This window comes from Lissotriton helveticus, chromosome 6, assembly GCF_964261635.1.
Source record: "Lissotriton helveticus chromosome 6, aLisHel1.1, whole genome shotgun sequence".
In the NCBI taxonomy this organism is placed as follows: Eukaryota; Metazoa; Chordata; class Amphibia; order Caudata; family Salamandridae; genus Lissotriton; species Lissotriton helveticus.
The window spans coordinates 1586931643-1586947490 of NC_136067.1; the positions used below are offsets into that span (position 1 = coordinate 1586931643).

At 46.5% G+C, this 15848-nt stretch overlaps 1 protein-coding gene across 1 annotated transcript in view; it reads left to right on the forward strand.

Annotated features, from left to right (window-relative positions):
* Positions 1–12731: 12731 nt before the first annotated feature.
* Positions 12732–15848, forward strand: part of IYD (iodotyrosine deiodinase) — a 226424-nt gene continuing 223307 nt past the window's right edge. The window contains exon 1 of the mRNA XM_078647058.1: positions 12732–13002. Within this exon, the coding sequence (XP_078503184.1) occupies positions 12810–13002 (193 nt within the window). The 5' untranslated portion in view covers positions 12732–12809. The remainder of the gene's footprint in view (positions 13003–15848) is intronic.

Here is a 15848-nt window from a genome sequence, read left to right on the forward strand (position 1 = left end):
TAGAATATGGCGAACTCCAAGTCCCAGCATGCACTGTAGTTGCATTGGTGAGATGGTTGCATGAAGGAGTGAGTAAGCATGGGCTCGGTGCAAGCTTCACAGGTGAGTGGCACGGATCGAAGAGCAGATGAAATGGCCGTTTTTTCTCCTAGTCCCCTCTGACTGTAGCAACCAGCGTCATTCAGGTGTCAAACAGGGTGGGGGCGGTCAAATGTCAGACAGAGTGCCCAATTGAGATAAAATATCTCGATCCTCTCTTTCGTCTTCCTGATGTTGCTGGCAGAACGCCGGAAATTCCAGTAACCTGGATCAAAGGAAGCTGCAAGCAGCGAGTTTGCCAAAGTTTATTCCGGGTCTTTTTTGTGCTGCAGGGTCTTTGGACTGAGCCTTGGCAATCACAGAAATTATGCAAGTGGTTCTTTTCCGAGGAGAAGAAACAAAGACCACGAGGGGAGTTCAGAAAAACAACAGCTTTATTTCAAGGGTCCCAGCGCAGGCGGATGCATTTCGGCGAGTGAGCCTTCTTCGGCGCCCCATGCTGTTAGGATGCCGTCCATAATTTACTCCTCCTGTAAAAGTCTTTGCTCGCACCTGAATCTCCTCCCCCTAGCAATTGGCTGACCAATCAGAGTTCGTGTAGAATATGGCGAACTCCAAGTCCCAGCATGCACTGTAGTTGCATTGGTGAGATGGTTGCATGAAGGAGTGAGTAAGCATGGGCTCGGTGCAAGCTTCACAGGTGAGTGGCACGGATCGAAGAGCAGATGAAATGGCCGTTTTTTCTCCTAGTCCCCTCTGACTGTAGCAACCAGCGTCATTCAGGTGTCAAACAGGGTGGGGGCGGTCAAATGTCAGACAGAGTGCCCAATTGAGATAAAATATCTCGATCCTCTCTTTCGTCTTCCTGATGTTGCTGGCAGAACGCCGGAAATTCCAGTAACCTGGATCAAAGGAAGCTGCAAGCAGCGAGTTTGCCAAAGTTTATTCCGGGTCTTTTTTGTGCTGCAGGGTCTTTGGACTGAGCCTTGGCAATCACAGAAATTATGCAAGTGGTTCTTTTCCGAGGAGAAGAAACAAAGACCACGAGGGGAGTTCAGAAAAACAACAGCTTTATTTCAAGGGTCCCAGCGCAGGCGGATGCATTTCGGCGAGTGAGCCTTCTTCGGCGCCCCATGCTGTTAGGATGCCGTCCATAATTTACTCCTCCTGTAAAAGTCTTTGCTCGCACCTGAATCTCCTCCCCCTAGCAATTGGCTGACCAATCAGAGTTCGTGTAGAATATGGCGAACTCCAAGTCCCAGCATGCACTGTAGTTGCATTGGTGAGATGGTTGCATGAAGGAGTGAGTAAGCATGGGCTCGGTGCAAGCTTCACAGGTGAGTGGCACGGATCGAAGAGCAGATGAAATGGCCGTTTTTTCTCCTAGTCCCCTCTGACTGTAGCAACCAGCGTCATTCAGGTGTCAAACAGGGTGGGGGCGGTCAAATGTCAGACAGAGTGCCCAATTGAGATAAAATATCTCGATCCTCTCTTTCGTCTTCCTGATGTTGCTGGCAGAACGCCGGAAATTCCAGTAACCTGGATCAAAGGAAGCTGCAAGCAGCGAGTTTGCCAAAGTTTATTCCGGGTCTTTTTTGTGCTGCAGGGTCTTTGGACTGAGCCTTGGCAATCACAGAAATTATGCAAGTGGTTCTTTTCCGAGGAGAAGAAACAAAGACCACGAGGGGAGTTCAGAAAAACAACAGCTTTATTTCAAGGGTCCCAGCGCAGGCGGATGCATTTCGGCGAGTGAGCCTTCTTCGGCGCCCCATGCTGTTAGGATGCCGTCCATAATTTACTCCTCCTGTAAAAGTCTTTGCTCGCACCTGAATCTCCTCCCCCTAGCAATTGGCTGACCAATCAGAGTTCGTGTAGAATATGGCGAACTCCAAGTCCCAGCATGCACTGTAGTTGCATTGGTGAGATGGTTGCATGAAGGAGTGAGTAAGCATGGGCTCGGTGCAAGCTTCACAGGTGAGTGGCACGGATCGAAGAGCAGATGAAATGGCCGTTTTTTCTCCTAGTCCCCTCTGACTGTAGCAACCAGCGTCATTCAGGTGTCAAACAGGGTGGGGGCGGTCAAATGTCAGACAGAGTGCCCAATTGAGATAAAATATCTCGATCCTCTCTTTCGTCTTCCTGATGTTGCTGGCAGAACGCCGGAAATTCCAGTAACCTGGATCAAAGGAAGCTGCAAGCAGCGAGTTTGCCAAAGTTTATTCCGGGTCTTTTTTGTGCTGCAGGGTCTTTGGACTGAGCCTTGGCAATCACAGAAATTATGCAAGTGGTTCTTTTCCGAGGAGAAGAAACAAAGACCACGAGGGGAGTTCAGAAAAACAACAGCTTTATTTCAAGGGTCCCAGCGCAGGCGGATGCATTTCGGCGAGTGAGCCTTCTTCGGCGCCCCATGCTGTTAGGATGCCGTCCATAATTTACTCCTCCTGTAAAAGTCTTTGCTCGCACCTGAATCTCCTCCCCCTAGCAATTGGCTGACCAATCAGAGTTCGTGTAGAATATGGCGAACTCCAAGTCCCAGCATGCACTGTAGTTGCATTGGTGAGATGGTTGCATGAAGGAGTGAGTAAGCATGGGCTCGGTGCAAGCTTCACAGGTGAGTGGCACGGATCGAAGAGCAGATGAAATGGCCGTTTTTTCTCCTAGTCCCCTCTGACTGTAGCAACCAGCGTCATTCAGGTGTCAAACAGGGTGGGGGCGGTCAAATGTCAGACAGAGTGCCCAATTGAGATAAAATATCTCGATCCTCTCTTTCGTCTTCCTGATGTTGCTGGCAGAACGCCGGAAATTCCAGTAACCTGGATCAAAGGAAGCTGCAAGCAGCGAGTTTGCCAAAGTTTATTCCGGGTCTTTTTTGTGCTGCAGGGTCTTTGGACTGAGCCTTGGCAATCACAGAAATTATGCAAGTGGTTCTTTTCCGAGGAGAAGAAACAAAGACCACGAGGGGAGTTCAGAAAAACAACAGCTTTATTTCAAGGGTCCCAGCGCAGGCGGATGCATTTCGGCGAGTGAGCCTTCTTCGGCGCCCCATGCTGTTAGGATGCCGTCCATAATTTACTCCTCCTGTAAAAGTCTTTGCTCGCACCTGAATCTCCTCCCCCTAGCAATTGGCTGACCAATCAGAGTTCGTGTAGAATATGGCGAACTCCAAGTCCCAGCATGCACTGTAGTTGCATTGGTGAGATGGTTGCATGAAGGAGTGAGTAAGCATGGGCTCGGTGCAAGCTTCACAGGTGAGTGGCACGGATCGAAGAGCAGATGAAATGGCCGTTTTTTCTCCTAGTCCCCTCTGACTGTAGCAACCAGCGTCATTCAGGTGTCAAACAGGGTGGGGGCGGTCAAATGTCAGACAGAGTGCCCAATTGAGATAAAATATCTCGATCCTCTCTTTCGTCTTCCTGATGTTGCTGGCAGAACGCCGGAAATTCCAGTAACCTGGATCAAAGGAAGCTGCAAGCAGCGAGTTTGCCAAAGTTTATTCCGGGTCTTTTTTGTGCTGCAGGGTCTTTGGACTGAGCCTTGGCAATCACAGAAATTATGCAAGTGGTTCTTTTCCGAGGAGAAGAAACAAAGACCACGAGGGGAGTTCAGAAAAACAACAGCTTTATTTCAAGGGTCCCAGCGCAGGCGGATGCATTTCGGCGAGTGAGCCTTCTTCGGCGCCCCATGCTGTTAGGATGCCGTCCATAATTTACTCCTCCTGTAAAAGTCTTTGCTCGCACCTGAATCTCCTCCCCCTAGCAATTGGCTGACCAATCAGAGTTCGTGTAGAATATGGCGAACTCCAAGTCCCAGCATGCACTGTAGTTGCATTGGTGAGATGGTTGCATGAAGGAGTGAGTAAGCATGGGCTCGGTGCAAGCTTCACAGGTGAGTGGCACGGATCGAAGAGCAGATGAAATGGCCGTTTTTTCTCCTAGTCCCCTCTGACTGTAGCAACCAGCGTCATTCAGGTGTCAAACAGGGTGGGGGCGGTCAAATGTCAGACAGAGTGCCCAATTGAGATAAAATATCTCGATCCTCTCTTTCGTCTTCCTGATGTTGCTGGCAGAACGCCGGAAATTCCAGTAACCTGGATCAAAGGAAGCTGCAAGCAGCGAGTTTGCCAAAGTTTATTCCGGGTCTTTTTTGTGCTGCAGGGTCTTTGGACTGAGCCTTGGCAATCACAGAAATTATGCAAGTGGTTCTTTTCCGAGGAGAAGAAACAAAGACCACGAGGGGAGTTCAGAAAAACAACAGCTTTATTTCAAGGGTCCCAGCGCAGGCGGATGCATTTCGGCGAGTGAGCCTTCTTCGGCGCCCCATGCTGTTAGGATGCCGTCCATAATTTACTCCTCCTGTAAAAGTCTTTGCTCGCACCTGAATCTCCTCCCCCTAGCAATTGGCTGACCAATCAGAGTTCGTGTAGAATATGGCGAACTCCAAGTCCCAGCATGCACTGTAGTTGCATTGGTGAGATGGTTGCATGAAGGAGTGAGTAAGCATGGGCTCGGTGCAAGCTTCACAGGTGAGTGGCACGGATCGAAGAGCAGATGAAATGGCCGTTTTTTCTCCTAGTCCCCTCTGACTGTAGCAACCAGCGTCATTCAGGTGTCAAACAGGGTGGGGGCGGTCAAATGTCAGACAGAGTGCCCAATTGAGATAAAATATCTCGATCCTCTCTTTCGTCTTCCTGATGTTGCTGGCAGAACGCCGGAAATTCCAGTAACCTGGATCAAAGGAAGCTGCAAGCAGCGAGTTTGCCAAAGTTTATTCCGGGTCTTTTTTGTGCTGCAGGGTCTTTGGACTGAGCCTTGGCAATCACAGAAATTATGCAAGTGGTTCTTTTCCGAGGAGAAGAAACAAAGACCACGAGGGGAGTTCAGAAAAACAACAGCTTTATTTCAAGGGTCCCAGCGCAGGCGGATGCATTTCGGCGAGTGAGCCTTCTTCGGCGCCCCATGCTGTTAGGATGCCGTCCATAATTTACTCCTCCTGTAAAAGTCTTTGCTCGCACCTGAATCTCCTCCCCCTAGCAATTGGCTGACCAATCAGAGTTCGTGTAGAATATGGCAAGAACCACTTGCATAATTTCTGTGATTGCCAAGGCTCAGTCCAAAGACCCTGCAGCACAAAAAAGACCCGGAATAAACTTTGGCAAACTCGCTGCTTGCAGCTTCCTTTGATCCAGGTTACTGGAATTTCCGGCGTTCTGCCAGCAACATCAGGAAGACGAAAGAGAGGATCGAGATATTTTATCTCAATTGGGCACTCTGTCTGACATTTGACCGCCCCCACCCTGTTTGACACCTGAATGACGCTGGTTGCTACAGTCAGAGGGGACTAGGAGAAAAAACGGCCATTTCATCTGCTCTTCGATCCGTGCCACTCACCTGTGAAGCTTGCACCGAGCCCATGCTTACTCACTCCTTCATGCAACCATCTCACCAATGCAACTACAGTGCATGCTGGGACTTGGAGTTCGCCATATTCTACACGAACTCTGATTGGTCAGCCAATTGCTAGGGGGAGGAGATTCAGGTGCGAGCAAAGACTTTTACAGGAGGAGTAAATTATGGACGGCATCCTAACAGCATGGGGCGCCGAAGAAGGCTCACTCGCCGAAATGCATCCGCCTGCGCTGGGACCCTTGAAATAAAGCTGTTGTTTTTCTGAACTCCCCTCGTGGTCTTTGTTTCTTCTCCTCGGAAAAGAACCACTTGCATAATTTCTGTGATTGCCAAGGCTCAGTCCAAAGACCCTGCAGCACAAAAAAGACCCGGAATAAACTTTGGCAAACTCGCTGCTTGCAGCTTCCTTTGATCCAGGTTACTGGAATTTCCGGCGTTCTGCCAGCAACATCAGGAAGACGAAAGAGAGGATCGAGATATTTTATCTCAATTGGGCACTCTGTCTGACATTTGACCGCCCCCACCCTGTTTGACACCTGAATGACGCTGGTTGCTACAGTCAGAGGGGACTAGGAGAAAAAACGGCCATTTCATCTGCTTTTCGATCCGTGCCACTCACCTGTGAAGCTTGCACCGAGCCCATGCTTACTCACTCCTTCATGCAACCATCTCACCAATGCAACTACAGTGCATGCTGGGACTTGGAGTTCGCCATATTCTACACGAACTCTGATTGGTCAGCCAATTGCTAGGGGGAGGAGATTCAGGTGCGAGCAAAGACTTTTACAGGAGGAGTAAATTATGGACGGCATCCTAACAGCATGGGGCGCCGAAGAAGGCTCACTCGCCGAAATGCATCCGCCTGCGCTGGGACCCTTGAAATAAAGCTGTTGTTTTTCTGAACTCCCCTCGTGGTCTTTGTTTCTTCTCCTCGGAAAAGAACCACTTGCATATATATATATTTATATATATTATATATATATATATATATATATATATATATATATATATATATATATATATATATCATATTGTGATCAAGTCTCCCTGGAGCCGAAACTCGTAAAACCCGACAGAGCTTGGAGAAAATAAACCAGATTCTGTGCATCTATCTGTGGCCCGTGTTCCATTTTGTTGAAGAATCACAGCGCTGTGCAGTGGAGTTTCCAGGATATATATATATATATCCGGTACCACAAATATAGATGGCGGAACTCTATGACTTTTGTTCTGATCACGTGATGGGAATTAATCCACGGTGCTGATCCGCAGTTTTGTCAGATTTCTAAACTTATTTTAACTATATAGAAGCTACTGATTGTAAAGTTATGGTAAGGCTGGACATAATAGGAGGGAATTCATGCTGACTATTTATATTTTAACAAAAAAGCGTTTTTATGGTTCACATGAACCTGCAAATCTGCGGTTCCAGATACGCAGTGGCGTACGATGTGAAACAAAGAATCTGCAATGTGATTGGTTAATATTGGACCACACCTAGTTTTGAGTAGGGCCACTCCTGAAATCAGTTATTATTGCTGTAGTGCTTGTGGAAGAACATCTTTTTTTGAAATTATCCAGAAGTTTGTGTGCTCACAACGGCTGAAGGAAGTACTGCAACACCATCTGCAGAACCTGGTGTTATTGGACATGAAGATGAAGAAGAAGATGTGAAGGTGCCCTAATCTTCAAGAAAAGAGAGTAAAATGTGGCAATGTTTTTTGCATACCCAGTGGAGAAAAAAAAGTCAGTGCAAGGTTTGTTCAAGGCAATCTGTGTGGGAAACAACTGTCTGCGCTTAGGGGCTGCAGTGGAAGGGCCTTATTGTTGTCGCAAGTGTGGCTATAACTCCTGCCCCTCACCTCACCCTGTCCCACCCAGAGCCACTATGAAAATCTTACACCTCAATGTCCGCTTTCTGGTTAAACACTACATAGAGATCTATGACCTCATAGAGGATGAATCTCCTGACGTGTTATTCATAACCGAATCTTGGCTAACTGACGCCACAGTGGCTGAACCAGGCCTTGCTCTCCCCCTGGGGTTCAGTATTCAGACTCTTAACAGGGAAACTAGAGGCGGGGGCATAGCTGTTATATTTAAGTCCCGCTTCCACTGTTCTTTCGTTCAGGAGGATGTAGCCGGGTGCGAATGTGCTTGTTTTGTAATCTCCTTTAGTGCACACTCTTCCATCCCCGGTCTTTTAGTCTACCGCCGCCCAGGACCGACCTCGGAATTCAAGTGAGCCATTATTGAGGTTGTGAGTTCCCCAGCATTGACAGCTGCAATTTTTACTCTCATTGGTGACCTTAACCTTCACTGTGACCATCCCTCCGACCCTGAAATCAGCAGCTTGCTCACTGACTTCGCCTCCTGTCAATTAAGTCAGCTGGCGGTGGGCCCTACCCACACTGCTGGGCACTTACTTGACCCAGTTTTTTCCAACATCTCTTCTCTCATGGTCAAAACACCTAGCCCTGTGTGCTGGTCCGATCACCTTCAAGTCTCCATCTCCCTTCCGCTTTCCGAGACAGTGCTCAGAGCTGACCTTAAAGCCTCCTTTAGACGTTGCTGGCACAAACTCAAACCTAAGTACCTACTCGCCTGTCTGGCATCCTGTCTTCCTATCTTAGATACTGACCTAGAGCAATCGTATAAAGCACTCTGTGATTGGATATTACATGCCCTATACACTCTTATCCCTGCTAAATGGTCCAAAGGTCGATGTTCGAGCTCCAATCCCTGGTACAATGACTCTCTAGCCACCCTGCGTAGCACATGCAAAAAGCTAGAACTGGCTTGGAGAAAGGAATACGCCCCTGGAGCTAAAAAGTTGCACCAGGACGAGATTAAACAATACCACAAGGCCATACATCTGGCACGAGAGGCCTACCTCACTAACGAGATCAAGTCCAGCAAAAACCCAATGAAAAGCATTTTTAAAATACTCAACCACTTTAAAAATAGGAAAGATCCCCCCACTTCGGCGATCATGTCCAGGCAGCAATGCGAGGATTTGGCCACCTTCTTTGTTCAGAAGGTAGAAGCCATCTATAAATCCTTCCCCACATGTCCCATAGATATTGTGGCTCCACTTACTTCCCTTCCTAATGCCACTCTAGCAGCAATACCCCCTACCTCTCAAGACGAGCTTCTTACATTGAGCACGTAGATCAAATCAGGTTCCCCTCTGGATCCTATGAGGCCTGACCAATTTAGAGACGGCTTACCGATACTTCTCACGCCCCTGTGTCAGATGAGTAATTCCTCTTTCACTACGGTGGTAGTGCCTTCGCCATGGAAGCAAGCAAGGGTGGTCCCCTGCTGAACAAACCATCACTGGACCGTACTAAGCTGGAACATTTTCGACCGATCTCCCTTCTGCCTTGGGTCGTAAAAATCGCCGAGGCCCACACCAATAATGCCCTTTCGGGCTTCCTAAACAACAGCGGTATCTTAGACCGCTCCCAGAATGGTTTCCGTCTCGGTCATAGTACCGAGACCGCACTTTTAGCGGTGAGTGAGCATCTGCGGACCATACTGGATGAGGGACAAACTGCGGCTCTGATACTGCATGATCTCAGCGCCGCGTTTGACACGGTCTCCCATCAGATCCTCCTGCGTCGCCTAGAGGAGGCGGGGGTGATCGGCCTGGCACTGGACAGGTTCCATTCCTTTCTGGCTGACAGAGCTTTCCAGGTCTCCGTCCCCCCTTCCTCTCTTCCGCCCATTTCATCAAACAGGGAGTCCCCCAGGGCTCTGCACTAAGCCCTATTCTGTTAAACCTCTATATCCAACCCTTGGCGGGAGTGGCACGGGACCATGGCCTGAGCATGGTGTCGTATGCTGACGACACGCAACTAGTGGTGACCCTCTCCGATGACCATTCTCGGGGTGCCACACAGTTCCGGAACGGGCTAGAGGCGGTCGCACGCTGGATGACCACCAACTGCCTTCAACTTAATGCCAACAAGTCAGAAGTGCTGTTGGTGGGGAAGACAAGGGTCTCTGGAGCACGCAATGGTGGCCGGTGTGCTTGGGCAGTGCCCCCACCCCTAAGCCGGTGGTGAAGAACGTAGGGATCTGGTTCAACTCCACTCTTGGGTTCCAGGAGCATACCAAAAAAATCACGGGTACCTGTTTTGGACTCCTACGGGGTCTAAGGCCCATATTGGGTTTCTTTGACCCATCCACATGCCAGTTGATAGTACAAGCGACCATTTTGTCCAGACTGAACTATGCTAACTCACTGATGCTAGGCGCCAATAACGCGGAAGTGAATCGCCTTCAGCGAGTCCAGAATGCTGCTACCCGAGTCCTGCTCCGGGTCCCAAGAACCTGATCTACCTCGAGTGCTTTACGGCGCCATCACTGGCTACCCGTTCCTAAGAGGATCGAATTCAAGGCACTCTGTTTGACCTTCAAAATACTAAAAGTCTCATCTCCTGAGATTTTGTCCAATTTGTTGGTCCGCTATGTACCCACACGCCAGCTACGCTCGGCTGAGCAATTCCTGACTAAGGTCCACTGGGTGAAACGCCTTATAGAGCAGGGGGCCGGTCCTTTCTCTGTCTTGTCGCAAAACTGTGGAACTCTCTCCCTGTCCAGATCTGCCACTTAGACTGCTTGTTACTCTTTCGTGGGGCCATCAAAACTCTCCTGTTTCCTACGGCCTAGCCCTTTGCTCTCTACTGAGACACTGCTACTAGCGCCTGGACGCCTCTTCGCTGGGGCAGCTGTGCGCTTTACAAGTTTACCTTACCTATACAAGTTTACCTTACCTTACTTACGTGACCCTTGCTCAGTGTTGATCCTAAAACTCAAAGACTGGAATTGTAAGTCGTGTACTTACCTGTGATATTTCATTATTGTTTTCCTCCCATAGGTTAACATTGAACCGTTTGAAAAATGCACTTGTGTCCACTTTTTATACTTAAAAACTGTGATATTTCAAAACCTATTTTACTGCAACAAATTATCTTTGGTTCTAAGTAATAAATAGTTCTAAATAATAAGTAATTTTATCACAAAGGTTGCCGGTAACTAGGAGCAGGCCAGGAGACGCTGGAGTCCCGGTAAAAACTGGACCACCAGATCTGTGATAATCAACGCTGATGGTGTTTCAACCATAGCTCCTGTAGTTCGAACAAACTAAACCCATGCAACAGCGCTATTACGGAGGAGAAGATCCCCTATAAGTGTTGCTTCAAGCATCGATAAAATTAGTTTTAACAGGATTTCTATAAAGCTGGAACCAGTAAAGATTAGAGTGATCGGTTCTGACCCCTCTGTCGAGCATTCGCTTGCCCATGTACTCCACATAGACATCTGGCTGATTTACATGGAGAGATTGTTTCCTCCCTCTTCTCACCAATAGAAGGATTAATCTTGGGGTGTATAAATTATCTGTTAGCCTGAAGAAGGTGGGACACTATCAGATGCCACCGATACGTGTCGCTTCTGTATCTAAGAAAAATCTTTGCGTGTAAAGAAAAATCTGAAAAAACAAATTCTGGCCTTAACTAAGGCGGCCCAGCTAGACAATTTGTAATAAGATCTTGGGTATAAAAAGAACACCTATGTGTACATTCTATGTGATGCAAAAGCACTTACATGGTATTGTGTTTTAAGTGTCTTCTCATTTGGGTCAGGATGTTGATTTGAGATTCAGATATCACACTTCGAATTTCTTCCCTATTTGTGAAATTGTTTTTAACTCAGAATAATTACAATTGTTTTTTATGCTTTGCAACAAGATCTCTTAAGAGATATGTTTTTTTAAAAATGTCTAGTTTTTTTAACATACAGAGAACAATAAAGATTTATGATTTTTCTACAGTATGTTCTTGGGTTCTAATTGGTGCTGTTGGAATGTGTGATGATTGGAAGTAGTATGTATGTGACGTATGTATAAAAACAGAGGCCAAAGGGATCATTGTTTTAAGTGTCTAAGTAATAAACATACAAAAAGCAAAATGTTTACAAACAATTGGTCTCGGATTTAGTCATTGAGTGTGTGTAATCATTTCTTGCCTGAATGTGTACAACAAATGCTTAACAAAGCCCTCTGATAAGCCTTCCTGCTTGCCCACACTACCACAAAAGAGAGCATTTGTTTTATTTACTTTAGCCTCTGTAAAGCCTCTGGGGATCCTCTGGACTCTGTGCACACTATACCTTACTTTGGTATAGTATGTACAGATAGGGTGACCAACCGTCCGTAAATTTCTCGGACCGTCCGTTATTTTAGTATGATGTTTGTAAGCCGTCCGTAATTTGGGGTTCTCAAATTACGGACGCCTTACAGACATCATACTAAAGTCAAATTGAGGGATTTCAGGACGGTATGCTGTTCCCCTGAGAGAGGCCACATGAGTTTAAAAGTTTCCACTGGAGGCCTCTTAAACTTATCTTTTAATCTGTAGAGGCTGCCTGCAGCAGCCCCTCCCTGAACACACAAAGACTGTGGACTGGCCCATTGTCAATCTGAGACTGCAGACGATTATCACAGATAGAATGACAATGGGCCCTATTATCGTGACAGCATGTGGTGTGCCTTCTCCTACAAAAATCTTGATTGCAAAAAGGACCTGATGTCCCTTTGCAAAGCTGAGCACATACTGAAAAACTGTGAAGGGCACAATTGTCTAAACCTTATACAAACACACTTTGACTTGTACTTATTTTGGTTGTCTATTTACTTATATACTATTGTGCGAACTCCTCTGATATGTCTGTAAAACGTATGTTTTGTCTCAAATTTTTGTCCTGAATTTTGACCTTCTGTCCTGAATTTTTGCCCTGAATTTTTACCCTTTGTTCTGAAATTTTACACTGACCGTCCTGAATTTGCACCCAGCCAGTTGGTCACCCTATGTACATAGCCAGCCCCTCCCCCACCCAATCAGGAGTCCTCACCCCACGGTTCGCAGTGCACAGTGCCAGAGTAACAGGAGCCCCCCCTCCCCGCCGCCGCGGCTGCTGGGGTTAATGTTACACCAATGAGAACAGGGGCTCTGCCTACAGTGTTTTAATGAAAACTCCATAGTTCACTAAGACAAAAAGCTACCCACTCACTAAAAATGAAAATTATGAGAACATCTGTTTGGCAGACATCCCCGTGGTTCCAGGACCCTTGTTTGAAGGGGCAAGTTGTGGTTTACAGATGTTTCTTTAACTTCATCCGCGCCGCCCCCTTCGTCTGCCTCAAGGACTATCTGAAGCGCCAGTTGTTTGTTTTGACATTCCATGTGCGTTCAACCCATGCTATACTGCGGGTTATGCCTGTGACCTTTGTATTGTCGGTGAAGCAGAGCTGGCGCGAGGAGTGAGGGGCGCGCACGTTGACGGGATCGACCAGGCACCATGACCGTGGCGTTGTTTTCCTCCTTTACTCCGGCCTTTATTGCAATTATATGCATTCTCTTTGCTGTCATAGTGCGAAGCAGCAGGGCGCCGGCCTCAAAGGGGGGCAGCGGGCGGAAAACCACGCAGGAGTCACGCCCCTGGGTGGACGAAGACCTACAGGACAGCACTGACCTACATCTGCAGGAAGAAGGTGAGGCACATGACGACTTTCCATGACCCTCCACCCCCTTTCGCCGCCTTCCTTAGTATTGCCACCTTTTGAAAGACGCAACCCCCCCTTTACATGTTTTTGAAATGGGTTTTAAAAAATGTTAGTCTGTTCATTGTCCTTTTTTTGTACTGAGAGTTTAGCTTTTTTCTTGACATTAGAATGTACCCTGCCGTTAATTTTCGCTGTCTTTATTTTAATTGTATTTATTGTGGTATTCTTTGTATTTGTCCCCCTGCTAAAGTGCTTAAAAGAGTCACACGCAAGTAGTTGATAAAATAGACTATTTAATGCCTAATTCGTGCAAAACCACATTCAGGCAAATGAATAAGGCGGGTGACCCTTGTACAGTGAGTGAACAGTTGGTTTAGCGTACACGTCACTGCTTCGGCAAGCGACACTGTGATGTAGATAAACCTACTTACCATAACACCATCTCCCCGTCAGGGTTGTTGAATGCAGCCGTAATTGTTGTGCAGTGGGCTCTGCATGCCCATTGGCCCCGGTGCTACTGTACTTGCTGCAATAACGATAGCTTCGTCCTTGTTCCCGCGCCCATCTGGAATTTTTTGAAAGCGTGCTTTATAACTTGTGCACTTTATGTCACGTTCCACTAGAGATCAATGTTTCAAATAGTTCTGCCTGTGGTATATTTTACTAGGGTCCATCTACATTGGAAAAGAGTATATTCAGTGTTGGAAGTGGGATGAAAAAAAAACTCGAGAGGGGGGGTCATCAAATGGCATAGCCGATGTAATCAAGTGCGTGGCTTAAAAACACAGTAAACTTAACATCTGAATATATATTACAACAAGTAACATTAAACCTAAAACAAGCCAGGAATATTGACTTTGTCAATGGTTGTTAGTTGCATATTAGAAATAAGCAACAACTATGCCTTTGTAGTACATCATTTTGAAAATGCTTCAGTTCTGAAATAATGAGACTGTGAAATAACTATAACGAGGCTCTTTGAAGATACTTAACAGGCAGTGAAAACATACAGCTCACAAGCATACTTGAAATGTGTGCTGACACCAGGAGATTAAATGAAAAGCGTCTGGCAAACAAAAAATGCAGGTGAAAAGCAGGCAAATCATATGCAGTCCTAATTAAATATCTACACTGTCTGTGAAGTTGTTAACTAATAGGAATGAAGGAGTACCCACAGAGAGAGATTAGGTGAAAGGCAGAGAACAAGTAAAAATCCTATGCAGCTATAGTATAACAAGCACGTTATACATTTGTCTGACTGTGCCTGTGTTGCAGATTTGCCTCATGAGAACACAACAGTAGCGTGGGACGCTTCATCCAGTGTCTCCTGTCCATGCAGTTTATGCTACATGTCACCTTTTGGCACTCTGTTTACTTTGGGTACGGTCCCCACCACCTCGCTCTTGCACTTTGCACATCCATAGATTCATTGTTGGGGTATTTAAAGGTGCTGCAGCTTATAGCAATGTTGCACTTCTTGGACCAACAATTTTCAAAACTTTACATTTCCGGAAAGGCCCCCAAAAAGCCTCTGACAGGCCTGGTGAGTATGGAGAGATGTTTCCCATCATGCAGCCCGTTGCATGCTGTGTGAGTTAGGGGATCTTTGATGTGCAGAAGGAAAGCCTTACATCGATTGCACAACACTGTCATCAAGGAGTGCTGACACACATACACAAAAGCTCATCACCAAGGTTCACGAATTGTGACCTTAACACCATCTGGGCCCAATTCTCACTTCTTTACATGCCTTAAGTCATGTAAAGAGGTTAACCATTAACTTCTGCACGGTGTTGACACTTGTTTTGAAGTCCATGTACAATGTTTTAGTTTCCTTTGATCAATCTGAACTAGAAACAAGCATTTACAATGCAATAGGTCTCGCATTAGGAAAGTTTGAGCTATTGGTATTGTAAATGACAAATATTTTATTTATGTGTTGGTTTTGAAAATTGTGAAATTAATAGCTTTGTCATTTACAATGCCAATAGTTTTAACTTTCGCAAACGTGACACCTATAGCATTTGTAATGCAATATGTGTTGTATTTACATGACTTAGATGTATTAATATTACAAATAACAATGGCTTTTATTTTTTTAAATAATTAATACTTAAATACATGTTATTGTAATTTATAATGGCAATAGCTTAAACTTTTATAAATAACTTTTGGGAAGATTATGTTCAGAGTATTTTATTGTGATGAAAATCCAAGAACAGCAGTGAAATATTAACATCTTTTTGTGACATTTGTAATACAGCTTGAAACATTGAGAGAACATATTAGAACCAGTTGTTGTTGAATGGTTGAACAGAGTGATGCTGTGGCGTTCAGTGGTGCTGAGTTATGCTGTGGCCTTCAGTGGTGCCGAGTGATGCTGTGGTCTTCAGTGGTGCTGAGTGATGCTGTGGCGTTCAGTGGTGATGAGTGATGCTGTGGCATTCAATGGTGCTGAGTGATGCTGTGGCATTCAGTGGTGCTGTGGTGTTGAGTGGTCCTGAGTGATGCTGTGGTGTTGAGTGATGCTGTGGCATTGAGTGATGCTGTGGCGTTGAGTGATGCTGTGGCGTTGAGTAATGCTGTGACGTTGAGTGATTCTGTGATGTTGAGTGATGCTGTGGTGTTGAGGGATGCTGTGCGCTGAGTGGTGCTGTGGCGTGAGTGGTGCTGTGGCATTGAGTGGTCCTGTGGCGTTGAGGGGTGCTGTGGCATTCAGTGGTGATGAGTGATTCTGTGGCGCTGAGTGATGCTGTGGCGTTGAGTGATGCTGTGGCGTTGAGTGGTGCTGTGGTGTTGAGTGGTGCTGTGGCGTTGAGTGGTTCTGTGGCGTT